The sequence below is a fragment of the Schistocerca cancellata genome, chromosome 2 (genome assembly GCF_023864275.1).
Source record: "Schistocerca cancellata isolate TAMUIC-IGC-003103 chromosome 2, iqSchCanc2.1, whole genome shotgun sequence".
Taxonomy (NCBI): domain Eukaryota; kingdom Metazoa; phylum Arthropoda; class Insecta; order Orthoptera; family Acrididae; genus Schistocerca; species Schistocerca cancellata.
The window spans coordinates 846,208,731-846,226,228 of NC_064627.1; the positions used below are offsets into that span (position 1 = coordinate 846,208,731).

Sequence of the window (17,498 nt, forward strand, 5' to 3'; positions counted from 1 at the left end):
TAAAGTTTACTTTCGTAACAACTGCATTCGGAAAAATTATTGGACTTAAAAAATAAAAAAATGAGGGAAATTTTTAGCGAATGTAACATGTAAATATTAATAATACAAAACATGGCTTTTGAAATAAAGGCTTCCGTATTTAATTTCTTCGCTTTTGATGAATGAATTCTATTTTTTCTTACCGAGCTAGGTACTACAGCGATTAGTACAGTGGACTCGCATTCGGGAGGACGAGGGTTCAAACACACGTCCGGGTTTCCAGATTTAGGTTTTTCGTGATTTCCCTAGATCACGCCAGGCAAATGCCGGGATGTTTCCTTTGAGAGATCGCGGCCGATTTCCTCCCTCATCCTTGGCACAATCCTAGCTCGTGCTCCGTCTCGAACAGTCTCCAAGTCGACGGGACGTTAAACCCAATCTTCCTTACTTCCAACAATTTATTTTCTTTTTATCTTAAATGTAGGATAAGCTTCAAGTAACGTGGTCGTAATATGTAATTTATTTTTTATGCTTTAATGAATATAGAGTTTACACACGTAAATCAAACTCAGCGACGAAGACATAATCCCATCCAAGACCTAATGGAAAAAGACCTAGAAGACAAGATAACGAGAGAACAAGATGACAAGAGAGTTTCAACACTCATAAATATCCTTTTATAGTATTCTAACAGAGTTATCTCAGCACAATTTTATCTCAATACTAGTTACAAGGTTCATGTATCGCTACAGTTCACAGATGGTGGTACGAATAAAATTCGCTTAAGCTTACTAGACGCCGTCATTTAGTAATTATTTCTCGTGGCATGGAAGAAATTTTGTTATGTCTCGCTGTGACATAAGACGAAATACGAATTTGAATCCTCAATAAGAATCAGAGTTTCAGCTGCCGATTTGAGCTTGCTTATTCCTAGACTTAGTTGATTTTTCCGCAGGATGGCAGGTCTATGAGAGTTCTCAGTTAGCGTGTGAGCATACATGAGCTTTGCATTCCTCACAGATTAACTAACTCGGTTGCGTGATTACTTGTAAATGAGATGATTGTCAAAGGTCTGGTGTCTCTTGAGTGTGTAGTGCGCTGCCTCTGTGACACTCATAACGTGTTTGATGTCGTCTGTGAGCCATGGTGCTGGTTTTCTCCTTACTCTGTTTATCGAACAAGTTACTGAAGAACTTAGTGATGTTAGCTACTTCATTATTAATGTCGTTGTATGCCAAAAAATATCATAGACGCCAGCCCTAAGCTCAGACATATTTATTCACTAACAAGTCTAAAAGTTGCCACTTGGTATTTACTATTTAGGAATTGAAACGAGTAAGCCATGAATGTTTAATCATGAGCGCAGAAGCCAGGTTCATGAATCTGATCAGTGTAAGTTACTCTGTTTGGAGATCTGATTGCGCATGTATTAATACATATATCAGTGTCTGCTTTATTGTGCATAGGCCCAAGTGAAATCAGTGTAAGGTTTGAGCAGGAAACTATACCCATGAATTTTTGGCACACAAGGACTGCTATTTAGAGAATTTATTTCGACATCTTCAGTTACATTTACGTGTTCATACAAAGATTAAAGGCTTGAGAGTACAGATTCAATGTTAAAAAACTGTCCTATTTCAGGTGAATTATATATTAAACATATGAGACACTTTCTACTGTGTGGTTTAATCTCGATGATCATGCACTGGAGCTTTTTATCCTAGTTTCTGTACGTAGGCACACTCTTGGGGGACAAATTTGTTCGTACATATGCTTCCACACCGTCTCCTCGTCTATTACATCTGTCGTGTCTCAGAAAAATGAAACCATGCAAGTTTATAGACATGGAAGGGATACTCTGCTTCAGTCATGTCTCTGACATAAAACCGAGGTCCTGAAATGTGCACCGACCTTGGTAATCATACAGACTGCTAAGAAGCATATTCCTCCTTTTTTAATGAACCGGGACACATCAGAAATAATGATGACTTCAGTCTAATTTTTGTCTTTGGAAGAAAACATCATCTCTGTTGGTCTCATTGCGTATTTCTTTCAGCTGTCTTACTGTAGCTGTTCTTTCTGTGTGTGGTTGAACTTCCATCGAGCTAGCTTACGTGGCAGTAGTCCATCATGTGAAAGTTACTGCCGTCGTTCCTTTTTGCACCCCAGTGTAATAATAATACTACTGATAATAATCACAAAGAACTGGGAAGCTGAAGAAATGAATGTACATTTTTTTAACAGGATCTGGTGCTGACTTCCGTCCTATTGGTAATGGAATAGGAGGTGTAGGAAAGGAATTCTCTGCAAACTTAGGTGGAAATGTACCAAGAGAACAGTTTACAGTTTTGATACTGACTTATGAAAAGGAACAGGTAAGAGCATAAGAATTGTTTTTTTGTATGTGTGAATCATATGTATTAAACTGCTTTTGCCACAATTTTTTGGAATTCACCATTACCTATTAAGATCACTTGTACAACTGGGGTAACTATTTCCTGAATAAATACATACATTCAAAAATAGTGTGTGTATAAATGTTTGGTATCAGTTCATGTGACATCAAAACATATTAATCTCATTGAATCATAATAGTAAACTATAATTCCTCTTCATCTCTCACTAGGTAAAACTACAACTAATGATTACATGAAACAATATACTTATGTGTGGAATACAAAACCACTGGAAATTCCAAAGTGGTTTAGTACTGTCGTACAATGTGCAATTTATCCTAGGGATTGAAAACCCATGAATTCAAGACTGGACATGAAATCTTCTTTATTTGGAGGGACTCATTAATATAGAGAAGAGGCACTCAAAACAATATTTGCATAAGAAACTTCCATTGAAATGAATAAATATAAAAGTATTGGCATCTCAAAGGCGTTATGCTGTTACAACTTAGTGACTCATACAATCAGTATTTACATCATTTCGTAACAGAGATCATCATATACAAGGTCTGTTCGGGAAGTAAGGTCCGATATGTCGTGAAATGGAAACCACAGTGAAAGTCTGATAAAGCTTTGCTTAGATGTGTAGTATAGTGTCTCTAATATGTTAGTCGAACGCGTCACGTCGCCATTTTCAGTTCTGAGAGCCCAGTGAGCACGTAAAGTAGCCTAGAAAATAACATATCCCGCCAAGTATGTGTGCATGTGAGAGCTTTCGCCTGATTTCAGGCAGCCCATAGAACGTAACTATCACGCATTTCCTTCTTCATGACACTTCAGCCTCACGTACTGCATGGGCAGTAAAGACGCTCTTCCAATGTTTACGATGTGAAGTATTTCATCATCCACTGTACAGCCCGGTCTTGGCTCCCTCTGATTTTCGTTTCTGCTTACGGAATCGCCGGCTATGAAGACAACATTTTGGTACAGACAACAAGCCGCAGATGAGAATAGAGAATTCGGAGAAAGAAGAGGCAGCTGCCTTCTGTGATGAGGGTTCTGGAAAGTTGGTACAATGCCACAACATATGTCTCAGTTGGAGCGGCGACTATATGGAGAAGTAGCTGAAAGGTGTGGCTAACTGTTACAAGTAAAACATATTTGATTTTGTCTGTGGTTTCCATCTCGCGATCAATGGGACCTCACTTTCCAAATGGCTCTCATATGTGTTTGTCCATGGTACATTTGAATATCCTATGCACCCTTTCTGTGTCTCTGCACTCCCTCCTGACTTGCCTCCCCCTCCGTCTCCCACCCCACCCGTCTCCTGCCCCTTGGTGTACCCCCCCCCCCCAGATGTTGATGCCAAAGCGGATGAATTGGTGCGAGCGTTGCACACGGTACAAGACAAGGCGATCCCGACATTCGCCAAGAAGTCAAAAGGGTTTAAAATTCTCTGGCGTCCCACCCTACAGTCCTTAAGCCACAGAGAAAGATAGGCCAGGAGTTACTACCAAATATCCTTAGGGAAACAGAACGACAAAGAAGATTGAGTTTTTACCCAACATTCAAACAGCAAACAAGGGTAGCAAAATGGGAGGCATAACTTAAGGACCAAATGGTAACACATGTTTGGGGTTTTCCATACAAACTTGCAACAGGCAAAGCTCGGTCACCCACTGCATTATCTACACTGAAACGATCCGACGGCACGATGACAACAGCCTGGGAGACATCAGTCAGAAGTTTGCTGCCAGACGATACAACGATGGAAGACACGGGGTACCATCAGAATCTTCGCTCTAAATTACTAGAGCAGCATGTGAATATCGGTGTTGTGATTCCATTTGGCCAGGGGGAAGTGAGACTGGTAGTAATGAAGCTGAAGGAGAAGAAAGCACCAGGACTTGACAGGATACTGGCAGAAGGGTTGCATCAGCTAGTGGACCAAATTGTGCCATGTACAACAGTGTTATTAAACGAATATCTTTTGCAGGGTCAGATGCCCAGAATCTGGAAAATCTCGAATATCAGTATACTAACAAAAGGGCAGACAAAGATCCAAGATAACCGAAATTTTACAGTCCGAATTATTGGGTAAATGCTCTATCCGAAGAACAGGAGAAGCTTCTGGACTGCCACCTGATAGACCACAAGCAGGCAGTGGGTAAGAGCTCCCTGGAGTACAGTTTCAGGAAAGGGAAATCCAATGAGGGTGCTATAAATCAAGCAATGAATATTGTAAACACCTCAGACGACAAGCATGGTATAGGCATAATGACTGATATAGTAGGAGCCTTTGATAGTTTATGGTGCCATGCTCTGATCAAAAGACTGATACAGATGGAGTGTCTAAGATGTCACTATTACGAGATTACTGCATAGACAGGAAGCGGAAGAATGTCCTGGAAAGAAAATTATGAAATACATCACCAAAGGTTGCCCACAAAGCTATGCTTGTAGTCCATTACTCAACCAACTTCAGAGTATAACAAACACTAGAGAGTGCATAGCCTATGCAGACGAGCTGCTAATTATTTATCTGCTAATACATGCGCTAAATTAAAGGAAAACCGTAGGGTAGTTCTTGAAGGACTAAGTAAGTAGTGCATAACAAAGAAATTAACGACCGCAGCGCACGAAGCAGTTTATGTGCTACTAGAAGTAACATTATGAAGAATGAGAAATCCCAGAATCAGAATAAATGACCAGCCTGTGGAAAGAAAAGAAATATATAGGTACTATGGAATTAATATTGGCGAAAAGCAGAACTTTCATATCAATGTAGAAATCGGCTGCCAGAGAGACATTAAAATCCTACATAAAACAGCAGCAATTAGCCAAAGAAGTTTCCACCTGCCACTAAGTGCAGTAAAAAGGTACGACAGTGCAATCTTACTGATTCATTCGAAGAAGCTCCAGTAAATATAAGTCATCTTCTTCAAAAACACTTGTTCAACTGATTCCTGACTATTTCTCATCAGTCTGAGACCCTGAGCAGAAAGGATTAATAGAAGCGGTAGAGAAGATCTCATAAAAAGCGACATGTTAACTCAGACAGTCATTCAGTCCGCCAGTAGCAATAGCTTTTGATTTGGTTGTACATCTCTTGACAATCGTCCATCCAACATCAGGCAAGAAGTTGGGAATCCCTACAAGTTTAAAATAAAATAAAAGCATACCTCATTAGTTATTTCAGCATGTATCTGATTTTCTAGATTCAGTTGCTGAACATTTCTGTTAGTCACATAATAAGCTGAAGTGTTAATTGCATACCTGCATGACGAGTACTAATGTTACATGACTCAGAGCCTTACCAGTTTTACAAGTACATTCTACTGCCATGCAGCTAAAGCAGGTCTCACAGAGACAGAGCAGTGTAATGTACATCAGATATGAAACTTATGAAAGTTAAACATAAGGCAGACCTTGGGAGGAGTAATGAATGGGAAAAATGTATATATGGAGGGTGGAACGAGAATTTGAATTTTTTACTATAGTGATTGTAGCACTTTTAGAATTTGATTCCATAAATCCCAGTGTCCACTTGCGAGATACTGTTTTTGCGTTTTCTACATCTACACTACATCTACACTAAAAGGTATCAGATAGATTATATAATGGTAAGACAGAGATTTAGGAACCAGGTTTTAAATTGTAAGACATTTCCAGGGGCTGATGTGGACTCTGACCACAATCTATTGGTTATGACCTGTAGATTAAAACTGAAGAAACTGCAAAAAGGTGGGAATTTAAGGAGATGGGACCTGGATAAACTGAAAGAACCAGAGGTTGTACAGAGTTTCAGGGAGAGCATAAGGGAACAATTGACAGGAATGGGGGAAAGAAATACAGTAGAAGAAGAATGGGTAGCTTTGAGGGATGAAGTAGTGAAGGCAGCAGAGGATCAAGTAGGTAAAAAGACGAAGGCTAGTAGAAATCCTTGGGTAACAGAAGAAATATTGAATTTAATTGATGAAAGGAGAAAATATAAAAATGCAGTAAATGAAGCAGGCAAAAAGGAATACAAACGTCTCAAAAATGAGATCGACAGGAAGTGCAAAATGGCTAAGCAGGGATGGCTAGAGGACAAATGTAAGGAGCTAGAGGCTTATCTCACTAGGGGTAAGATAGATACTGCCCACAGGAAAATTAAAGAGACCTTTGGAGATAAGAGAACCACTTGTATGAACATCAAGAGCTCAGATGGAAACCCAGTTCTAAGCAAAGAAGGGAAAGCAGAAAGGTGGAAGGAGTATATAGAGGGTCTATACATGGGTGATGTACTTGAGGACAATATTATGGAAATTGAAGAGGATGTAGATGAAGATGAAATGGGAGGCACGAAACTGCGTGAAGAGTTTGACAGAGCACTGAAAGACCTGAGTCGAAACAAGGCCCCTGGAGTAGACAACATTCCATTGGAACTACTGACGGCCTTGGGAGAGCCAGTCCTGACAAAACTCTACCATCTGGTGAGCAAGATGTATGAAACAGGCGAAATACCCTCAGACTTCAAGAAGAATATAATAATTCCAATCTCAAAGAAAGCAGGTGTTGACAGATGTGAGAATTACCGAACAATCAGTTTAATAAGCCACAGCTGCAAAATACTAACACGAATTCTTTACAGGCGAATAGAAAAACTAGTAGAAGCCGACCTCGGGGAAGATCAGTTTGGATTCCGTAGAAATACTGGAACACGTGAGGCAATACTGACCTTACGACTTATCTTAGAAGAAAGATTAAGGAAAGACAAACCTACGTTTCTAGCATTTGTAGACTTAGAGAAAGCTTTTGACAATGTTGACTGGAATACTCTCTTTCAAATTCTAAAGGTGGCAGGGGTAAAATACAGGGAGCGAAAGGCTATTTACAATTTGTACAGAAAGCAGATGGCAGTTATAAGAGTCGAGGGACATGAAAGGGAAGCAGTGGTTGGGAAGGGAGTAAGACAGGGTTGTAGCCTCTCCCCGATGTTATTCAATCTGTATATTGAGCAAGCAGTAAAGGAAACAAAAGAAAAATTCGGAGTAGATATTAAAATCCATGGAGAAGAAATAAAAACTTTGAGGTTCGCCGATGACATTGTAATTCTGTCAGAGACAGCAAAGGACTTGGAAGAGCAGTTGAACGGAATGGATGGTGTCTTGAAGGGAGGATATAAGGTGAACATCAACAAAAGCAAAACGAGGATAATGGAATGTAGTCGAATTAAGTCGGGTGATGTTGTGGGTATTAGATTAGGAAATGAGACACTTAAAGTAGTAAAGGAGTTTTGCTATTTGGGGAGCAAAATAACTGATGATTGTCGAAGTAGAGAGGATATCAAATGTAGACTGGCAATGGCAAGGAAAACGTTTCTGAAGAAGAGAAATTTGTTAACATCGAGTATAGATTTAAGTGTCAGGAAGTCATTTCTGAAAGTATTTGTATGGAGTGTAGCCATGTATGGAAGTGAAACCTGGACGGTAAATAGTTTGGACAAGAAGAGAATAGAAGCTTTCGAAATGTGGTGCTACAGAAGAATGCTGAAGATTATATGGGTAGATCACATAACTAATGAGGAGGTACTGAATAGGATTGGGGAGAAGAGGAGTTTGTGGCACAACTTGACCAGAAGAAGGGATCATTTGGTAGGACATGTTCTGAGGCATCAAGGGATCACCGATTTAGTATTGGAGGGCAGCGTGGAGGGTAAAAATCGTAGGGGGAGACCAAGAGATGAATACACTAAGCAGATTCAGAAGGATGTAGGTTGCAGTAGGTACTGGGAGATGAAGAAGCTTGCACAGGATAGAGTAGCATAGAGAGCTGCATCAAACCAGTCTCAGGACTGAAGACCACAACAACAACAACATCTACATCTACATACATACTCCGCAATCCCCCATACGGTGCGTGGCGGAGGGTACCTCGTACCACAACTAGCATCTTCTCTCCCTGTTCCACTCCCAAACAGAACGAGGGAAAAATGACTGCCTGTGTACCTCTGTACGAGCCCTAATTTCTCTTATCTTATCTTTGTGGTCTTTCCGCGAAATGTAAGTTGGCGGCAGTAAAACTGTACTGCAGTCAGCCCCAACTGCTGGTTCTCTAAATTTCCTCAGTAGCGATTCATGAAAAGAACGCCTCCTTTCCTCTAGAGACTCCCACCCGAGTTCCTGAATCGTTTATAGCTGCACTGCGCCACAGTCACCGACTATGTTGGTGAAATGTGTCAATCATTCAAACTGTGTGATGCACAGTCATCTCAATCCATCTAGCGGATCACCCATTCGTGGAAATGGCTTTCCTAAATCAGCAGTTTATTTCAGAGATAGATAGGTTTCGTGTAAAACCAGACATTATGACCCTTAGGCTATACCAAATCTCAGTCCTTCTTCAAAATTAAACCCTGACTGTAAGAGGGGAGGGGGAGGGGATACTGTCAGACACTATGTTTTAAGTCAGTGTCCTTTAACATGTGAAACACTGCAGCGTGCCAGTCCACACTAAAACAAGAGGACAAGGTTATGATTATGCATCAAGAGCCAAACGAATGTAGTGTGCCGAGGTACATGGTATCTTAAACACACTGAAACAGATGAGATACATCAAAACTTCAAATTAATCGGCTTTGTCTACATGAGTGTGCTTCAGTACTTACTGTTACAAATTTTAAGTTCCTCTACATACAGTGTACGTTGTGCTGAGGCCAAGGATGAGTGGCTAAAAGTGAGGGACAACAGGCTATGTTGAGTGAAGCCAGCTCACTCGCCAATGCTTACATCCCTCCAGCCCCTCCGATGAAATGAAATGTCTATAATACACCATTATATTGCGCACTGCCCTGTGCTGAAATGCACAAATTATGTTCAAAAATGTCCAAATGTGTGTGAAATCTTATTGGCTAATCCCGAGCGGCCACAAATTATGCTGAGAAGATAGCAGGTAACTTGGCTTGGGAGTTGACCTCGGAGTCATGAGCGACTGCGTTATGCATAGTGTAAAGTTTTATTTGGGTACTGTGTTTCAACCCAAATTGTTGTTTTCAGTCAGCTTCGAAGAACTGCCATTTTTGAGCCCTTCACATTCTTTTAACCACTTCCTTGTTGGTTTTCTTTTATTAGCGTTTACATTGATGTTTTAATGATAGGTCTTCTCTTTCCTTTTTTCACTGAGGTCACAAAAGTCGTGGAATATGTTCTAATATCGTGTCGGACCTCATTCTACTCGTAGTAGTACAGCGGCTCGACGTGGCATGGACTCAACAAGACGTTGGAATTGCCCGGCAGAAATACTGGGTCATACTGCCTCTACAGTCGTCTATAACTGTGAAGGTGTTGCCAGTGTACGGTTATGCGCAGGAAGTGACCTCGCTATTATGCCAATAACTTTTCCATGGGATGCAAGTCGGGCGATCTGGATGGCCAAATCATTCGTTCGAATTGTCCAGAATCGCGAACCATTGTGGTTCGGTGTCATGAAACATTATCATCCATAAAAACTCCATCGTTGTTTCGGAACTTGAAGTCGACGAATACCTGCAAACAACCTCGAAGTAACTGAAAATCATCAGGACCCAGTCCATTCCACGTAAACACAGCCCACACTATTATCTAGTCACCACCAGCTTGCACAGTGCCTTGTTGACAGCTTGGGTCGCTGGGTTCGTGGGGTCTGCCCGACACTCGAACCGTATCATCGGCTCTCACCAACTGAAATCGGGACTCATCCGATGAGGCCGTGGTTTTTCACTCGATACGGTCACATGCCTAGAAGACGCGCTGCAGGCGACGCCGTGCTGTTTGCCAAAAACAATCGCGTCTGTCGTCTGTTACAATAGTCCATTAACGCCTAAATTCGCCGCACTCCCCTAACGTATACGTTCGTCCCACGTTTCACATTCATTTCTGCTGTTATTTCACGCAGTGTTGCTAGTCTGTTATCACTGACAACTGTACGTAAACTCCACTCCCCTCGGTCGTTAAGTGAAGGTCGTGGGACACAACGTTGTCTGTGGTGAGAGGCAATGCCTGAAATTTGGTATCTCGGCACACTCTTGAAATTGTTCAAATGGCTCTAAGCACTATGGGACTTAACATCTGAGGTCATCAGTCCCCTAGACTTAGAACTGCTTAAACCTACCTAACCTAAGGACATCACACACATAAATGCCTAAGGCAGGATTCGAGCCTACGACCGTAGCAGCAGCGCGGTTCCAGACTGAAGCGTCTAGAACCGGAACTCTCTTCACACTATTGATTTCAGAGTATCGAATTTTCTAAAGTTTTCCAAAATAGAATGTCCCATGCATCTCGCTCCAATTAGCAATCCACGCACGAAGTCTGTTAATCCCCTGTAATTTCCGCCATGCGGCGAGAATCACGTGGGTAACATTTGCTCATGAATCACCTGATCACAAATGACAGCTTCGCCGATGGACTGCTCTTTTACACCTTGGGTACGCGATACTACCGCCATCTGTATAGGTGCATATCGCTGTCACATGACTTTTGTCACCTCAGTCTTGTTTATAAGAATGTACACTGACGGTCTTTAATGCTTCCAAACTGATACCACCCTACCTCCTGCCTGCGGGCAAGCAGCAAAGTAAGCTTCCTACGGCAGCAATTTCCACGTGGACGTCACGCTGCGTCGCGCTCCACGACCCGCAGCCTAGCGGTCTTCTGTTGAAAGCGCGGCTGGACCCTCACGTCGTTTTCCAGGAACGGTGGTCGTTTGCGGGATTGCGCTGGCGCCCACTAGCCTTCGCGGCAGACAGTGATTTGCGTCCCGGAGGTGACAGATGCGTCCGCGTCGTGGGTGCTGCGCCGAGCAGCACGACTCAACGTCACGTAATAGTCCAGCTGTTCGACCTCGTGACGAGCTCGTACGGCAGCAGTCAAGCATTGTCACTCCCTGCTGATTTAACAGTAGCGGCGTTGTTAGTGCGTCACGCCGAATTATTTGGCTGCATTAACGGCCATGGGCAGGGGATGAGGTAGTCGCACGGAGAGTGACGTCTCCAAGTGAAAAGAAAGTTTAATCATTTAATACCCATCACACGATGAAAATATCCCCCAGCGTCTGATCGATATCAGGCTGCGGTTTCACGGTAGAACACTTCCCATTCCCGTCACTTGCATGTTAGGGTACTAACTACTACTACTGCTGCTACTACTGCTCCTACATCTACATCTACATGATTACTACTGCTGCTACTACTGCTCCTACATCTACATCTACATGATTACTCTGCCATTCACAATTAAGTGTCTGGCAGAGGATTCAATGAACCACCGTCAAGCTGTCTCTCTACCGCTCCACTGTCGAACGGCACCCGGGAGAAACGAGCACTTAAATTTCCTGGACGAGCCCTGATTTCTCTTATTTTATCGTGATGATCATTTCTCCCTATGTAGGTGGGTGCCAACAGAACGTTTTCGCAATCTGAGGAGAAAACTGGTGATTAAAATTTCATGAGAACAGCAGTACTCCAGAATAGGGTGGACAATCGTGGTGTAAGCAGTCTCTTTAGTAGACCTGTTGCACCTTCTAAGTGTTCTGCCAATGAATCGCAGGCTTTCTTTTGCTCTACCCACAAAGTTATCTACACTCCTGGAAATGGAAAAAAGAACACATTGACACCGGTGTGTCAGACCCACCATACTTGCTCCGGACACTGCGAGAGGGCTGTACAAGCAATGATCACACGCACAGCACAGCGGACACACCAGGAACTGCGGTGTTGGCCGTCGAATGGCGCTAGCTGCGCAGCATTTGTGCACCGCCGCCGTCAGTGTCAGCCAGTTTGCCGTGGCATACGGAGCTCCATCGCAGTCTTTAACACTGGTAGCATGCCGCGACAGCGTGGACGTGAACCGTATGTGCAGTTGACGGACTTTGAGCGAGGGCGTATAGTGGGCATGCGGGAGGCCGGGTGGACGTACCGCCGAATTGCTCAACACGTGGGGCGTGAGGTCTCCACAGTACATCGATGTTGTCGCCAGTGGTCGGCGGAAGGTGCACGTGCCCGTCGACCTGGGACCGGACCGCAGCGACGCACGGATGCACGCCAAGACCGTAGGATTCTACGCAGTGCCGTAGGGGACCGCACCGCCACTTCCCAGCAAATTAGGGACACTGTTGCTCCTGGGGTATCGGCGAGGACCATTCGCAACCGTCTCCATGAAGCTGGGCTACGGTCCCGCACACCGTTAGGCCGTCTTCCGCTCACGCCCCAACATCGTGCAGCCCGCCTCCAGTGGTGTCGCGACAGGCGTGAATGGAGGGACGAATGGAGACGTGTCGTCTTCAGCGATGAGAGTCTTTTCTGCCTTGGTGCCAATGATGGTCGTATGCGTGTTTGGCGCCGTGCAGGTGAGCGCCACAATCAGGACTGCATACGACCGAGGCACACAGGGCCAACACCCATCATCATGGTGTGAGGAGCGATCTCCTACACTGGCCGTACACCACTGGTGATCGTCGAGGGGACACTGAATAGTGCACGGTACATCCAAACCGTCATCGAACCCATCGTTCTACCATTCCTAGACCGGCAAGGGAACTTGCTGTTCCAACAGGACAATGCACGTCCGCATGTATCCCGTGCCACCCAACGTGCTCTAGAAGGTGTAAGTCAACTACCCTGGCCAGCAAGATCTCCGGATCTGTCCCCCATTGAGCTTGTTTGGGACTGGATGAAGCGTCGTCTCACGTGGTCTGCACGTCCAGCACGAACGCTGGTCCAACTGAGGCGCCAGGTGGAAATGGCATGGCAAGCCGTTCCACAGGACTACATCCAGCATCTGTACGATCGTCTCCATGGGAGAATAGCAGCCTGCATTGCTGCGAAAGGTGGATATACACTGTACTAGTGTCGACATTGTGCATGCTCTGTTGCCTGTGTCTATGTGCCTGTGGTTCTGTCAGTGTGATCATGTGATGTATCTGACCCCAGGAATGTGTCAATAAAGTTTCCCCTTCCTGGGACAATGAATTCACGGTGTTCTTATTTCAATTTCCAGGAGTGTATGTGATCGTTCCAGTTTAGGTTATTTCTAATTGTAATCCCTAAGTATTTACTTGAATTTACAGCCTTCAGATTTGTATGACTTACCGCGTATTCGAAATTTAGTGGATTTCCTTTAGTGCTCATGTGAATAACTTCACACTTTTCCTTATTCAGAATCAATTGCCACTTTTCGCACCATACAAAATATTATCTAAATCATTTTGAAATTCGTTTTCGTCATATGATGACTTTACAAGACGATAGATGACACCATCACCTGCAAACAGTCTAAGACGTTTACTAAGATTGTCTCCTATATCGTTAATATAGATGAGAAACAATACAGGGCCTATAACACTTCCTTGGGGAACGCTGGATATTAATTCTGATTTACTCGATGACTTTCCGTCTATTGTTACGAACTGTGTCCCTTCTGACAGGAAATCACAGTCGCACACCTGACCCGATATTCCATAGGCACGCAGCGTCGAAAGCCTTCTGGAAATCTAAAAATATGGAATCAATTTGACATGCCCTGTCGATAGCACTCATTACTTCATGAGTATAAAGAGCTAGTTGTGTTTCGCAAGAACAATATTTTCTGAATTCATGCTATGTGTCGATAAATCGTTTTCTTCGAGGTACTTCATAATGTTCGAATACAGTATATGTTCCAGAACGCTACTGCTAATGGACGTTAGTGATATAGGCTTCTAACTCAACGTATTACTCCTACTTCCGGTTTTGGTATTGGTGTGACTTGAGCAATTTTCCAGTCCTTAGGTACGGATCTTTCTGCGAGTGAGCAGTTGTATATAATTGCTAAATATGGAGCTATTTTATCAGCATACTGTGAGAGGAACCTGACTCATCTACAACGGGGACCAGAAGCCTTGCCTTTATTAAGTGGGTTAAGCTGCTTTGCGACACCGAGGATATCTACTTCTATGTTTCTCATCTTGGCAGTTGTTTTTGATTGTAATTCAGGAATATTTACTTCGTCTTCTTTGGTGAAGGAGTTTCGGAAAATGTTGTTTAATATGTCTGCTTTAGTAGCACTGTCATCAGTGACTTCACGGATGTTATCGCGCAGTGAAGATATTGTTTGCGTCTTGCCACTGGTGTGTTTTACGTATGATCAGACTCTCCTTGGGTTTTCTGCCAGATTTCGAGACGGAGTTGCGCTATGTAAACACAGTTGCGCTATGTAAATTACTAAAAGCGTCTCGCATTGAAGTACGCGCTATATTTCGAACTTCAGTAAAACTTTGCCCGTCTTGGGAATTTTGCGTTCTTTTCGATTTGGCATGCTTTTTTAGCTGATTCTGCAACAGCGATCTGACCCGTTTTGTGTTCCATGGGGGATCAGTGCCATCACCTATTAATTAATGTGGTATATATCTCTCAATTTCTATCAATACTATATCTCCGAAATCATTCCACAACTTTTCTACGCTTAGATGGCCAGATCGGAAGAAGTGAAGATTGTCTGTTAAAACGGCATTAAGAGCATTTTTACCAGCTTTTTAAAATACATATACTTTGCGTTTCTTTTTGATGGTTGTAGATGTTACGGCATTCAGCCTAGCAGCAACTGCCTTGTGGTCGCTAATCTCTGTATTCGTCTCGATACTGACTAATTGTCTAGTATTATTTGTTGCTAAGAGGTCAAGTATGCTTTCGCAACTGTTTACGCTTCGACTGGCCTCATGAACTAATTGTTCAAAATGATTTTCTGAGAAAGTATTCAGTACAATTTCGGATTACGTTTCATGCCTGCCGTCGGCTTTAAACGTATAATTTTTCTTGCATATCGAGGGTAGATTGAAGTCACCGCTTACTATAACTGTATGACTGGGGTTCCTATTTGAAATGACACTCAAGATTTCCTTGAACTTTTCAGCAACTATATCTTCTGAATCGGTTGGGGGGGAGGGGGGGTCAGTAAAACGATCCAATTAATGATTTAGTCCGATTGTCAAGTATAACTTCAACACATACTATTTCCCAGGAACTACCTACTTCAATTTCACAACAAGGAAAACTACTTCAGACACCAATAAATACTCCACCACCAACTGTATTTAATCTATCCTTTCTCAACACTGTTAGATTGTTTGAAAAAATTTCGCCTGAACTTATTTCCGGCCTTAGCCAGCTTTCTGTACCTGTAACAATTTGAGCTTCAGTGCTTTTATTAGGGCTTTTAGCTCTGGTTCCTTCCCAACACAGTTACGACAATTTATAACTGCAGTACCGATCATTTCTACAGCTAACTCACTGCGTTTTACCTGTGCACTTTTAGACGGACGCCCTTTCTGGGGTTCCCTGAGACCCTCTAACCTAAGAAACCGCCCATTCCCTTCCACACAGTACCCGCTACTCATGTAGCCGCTTCTTGTGTGTAGATGACTTCTGACCTTTTAAGCAGAACCCGGAAACCCACCACCCGATGGCGCAAGTCAAGGAATCTGCAGGCAACACGGTCACAGAACTGCCTGAGCTTCTGAGTGAGACCCTCCACTCGGCTCTGCATCAAAGGACTATAGTCGGTTCTATCGGCGATGCTGCAGATGGTGAGCTCTGCCTTAATCTCTCAACCAAGACTGGCAATCATTACCATTTCCACTAGCTGCCTGAAACCAGAGAGAATCTCCTCCGATACAAAGCGACACACTTCATTGGTACAGACATGAGCCACCACCTTCAGTTGGCTTCACCCTGTACTCTTCATGGCATCCGGAAGCACCCTTTCCATATCCAGAATGACTCCCCCCGGTATGCACACGGAGTGCACACTTGCTTCCTTCCTCTCCTTGGCAGCCACGTTTCTATGGGGCCCCATTACGCACCTAACGTTGGCGCTCCCGACTACCAGCAGTCACACCCTCTGTGAATGCCCAGACCTTGCGGGCCGAGATTCCTCTGGAACAGAGTGGATGACTGCATCTGACTCAGAGACATCTTCAGCTACAGATAACACCCAAAACCTGTTCGTCAAACGGACCGGGTAGGCCCTACGACCGGCCCCTCAGAAAGTTTTTCACTGCCTGCCAGTCTTTGGAAAGATCTCCCACTCCACCACAGGTGAGGGGTAAACCTCAGTGCAGTCAGTACCTGGGACAGCCACAGCAGTGGACCGATGGGGGGACACGTGGGACATGCTCGACGTCCCTCGCATCCCCTCGTCCAACCCCCCACAGTGATGTCCCTTGGCAGCAGGCTCAAGCGTGTGACAGAAGGCAATGCAGCCTGGAACTGTGAACAAAGGGTCGCCCACTCAGCTCGCATATGTACATAGCAATCACAGTTCCTATCCATTACTGCACTTGCTCCTGTTTGAAGCCCGTAAAAATATGTAACAAACGAACAGTATACTCGCCTTATTAGCAGCAGGATCATGTGGTGCTGTGTCTCTGATGGTCTATCCAACACTGAGCTATACTAACCAAAAGAAACAAAACACTGTACAATGCTACCGCTTCTGCTGGTATTGCTCTTACTATTGCTGATTCTTTATTTTTTTCTTTTTGCATTATTCTTGCGCTGTTAAATACTTATGTCAAATACGATGAAACAAAATATTTCTGTTGCAGATACTTATCGACTCTGTCAGTAGACTTTATGGCTTACCTTATCTCCATAAGGTGGTTGTTGTGTGGAATTCTCCAAAGCCACCGCTGGAAGACATGCGCTGGCCTGATATTGGTGTTCCTGTTCATGTATGTTGATGATAAATCTACTACTCTTTCTTAGGTAATGAAATTACCTATTAGACCAAGCCTTGTTATTGTTTAATATTATGGTTCAGCTGATGTTCAATATTATGATGCTGATGATTATTTGGTAGTCCTGTCATTTAGTACTTTCCTCACCAAAGAAGTCTGCACTTGCACAAGTTTGAGAGATTTAAATATATTAATGTGCTCAGCATATGAAATTCCGAAATAATCAAATGGAATATTTTACCATGGTGTCAATAATTTACTGAAACTTGTACTGCATATACAAGTACTTAAATTCATTTTTCATTGTAAATGTTTATTTTATTGAATTCAGACACCACCTATGGTAGGGTTTCTTCCTCTGTGCCTTGCTAAGAATGTGGACGTGATGCCTGC

At 43.3% G+C, this 17,498-nt stretch overlaps 1 protein-coding gene across 1 annotated transcript in view; it reads left to right on the forward strand.

Moving 5' to 3' along the window:
• The window catches only part of LOC126159238 (exostosin-3-like), a 300,080-nt gene that overhangs the window by 194,332 nt on the left and 88,250 nt on the right, over nucleotides 1-17,498 (forward strand). Inside the window, exons 6-7 of the mRNA XM_049916501.1 lie at nucleotides 2,224-2,354; nucleotides 16,974-17,099. Of these exons, the coding sequence (XP_049772458.1) occupies nucleotides 2,224-2,354; nucleotides 16,974-17,099 (257 nt within the window). The remainder of the gene's footprint in view (nucleotides 1-2,223; nucleotides 2,355-16,973; nucleotides 17,100-17,498) is intronic.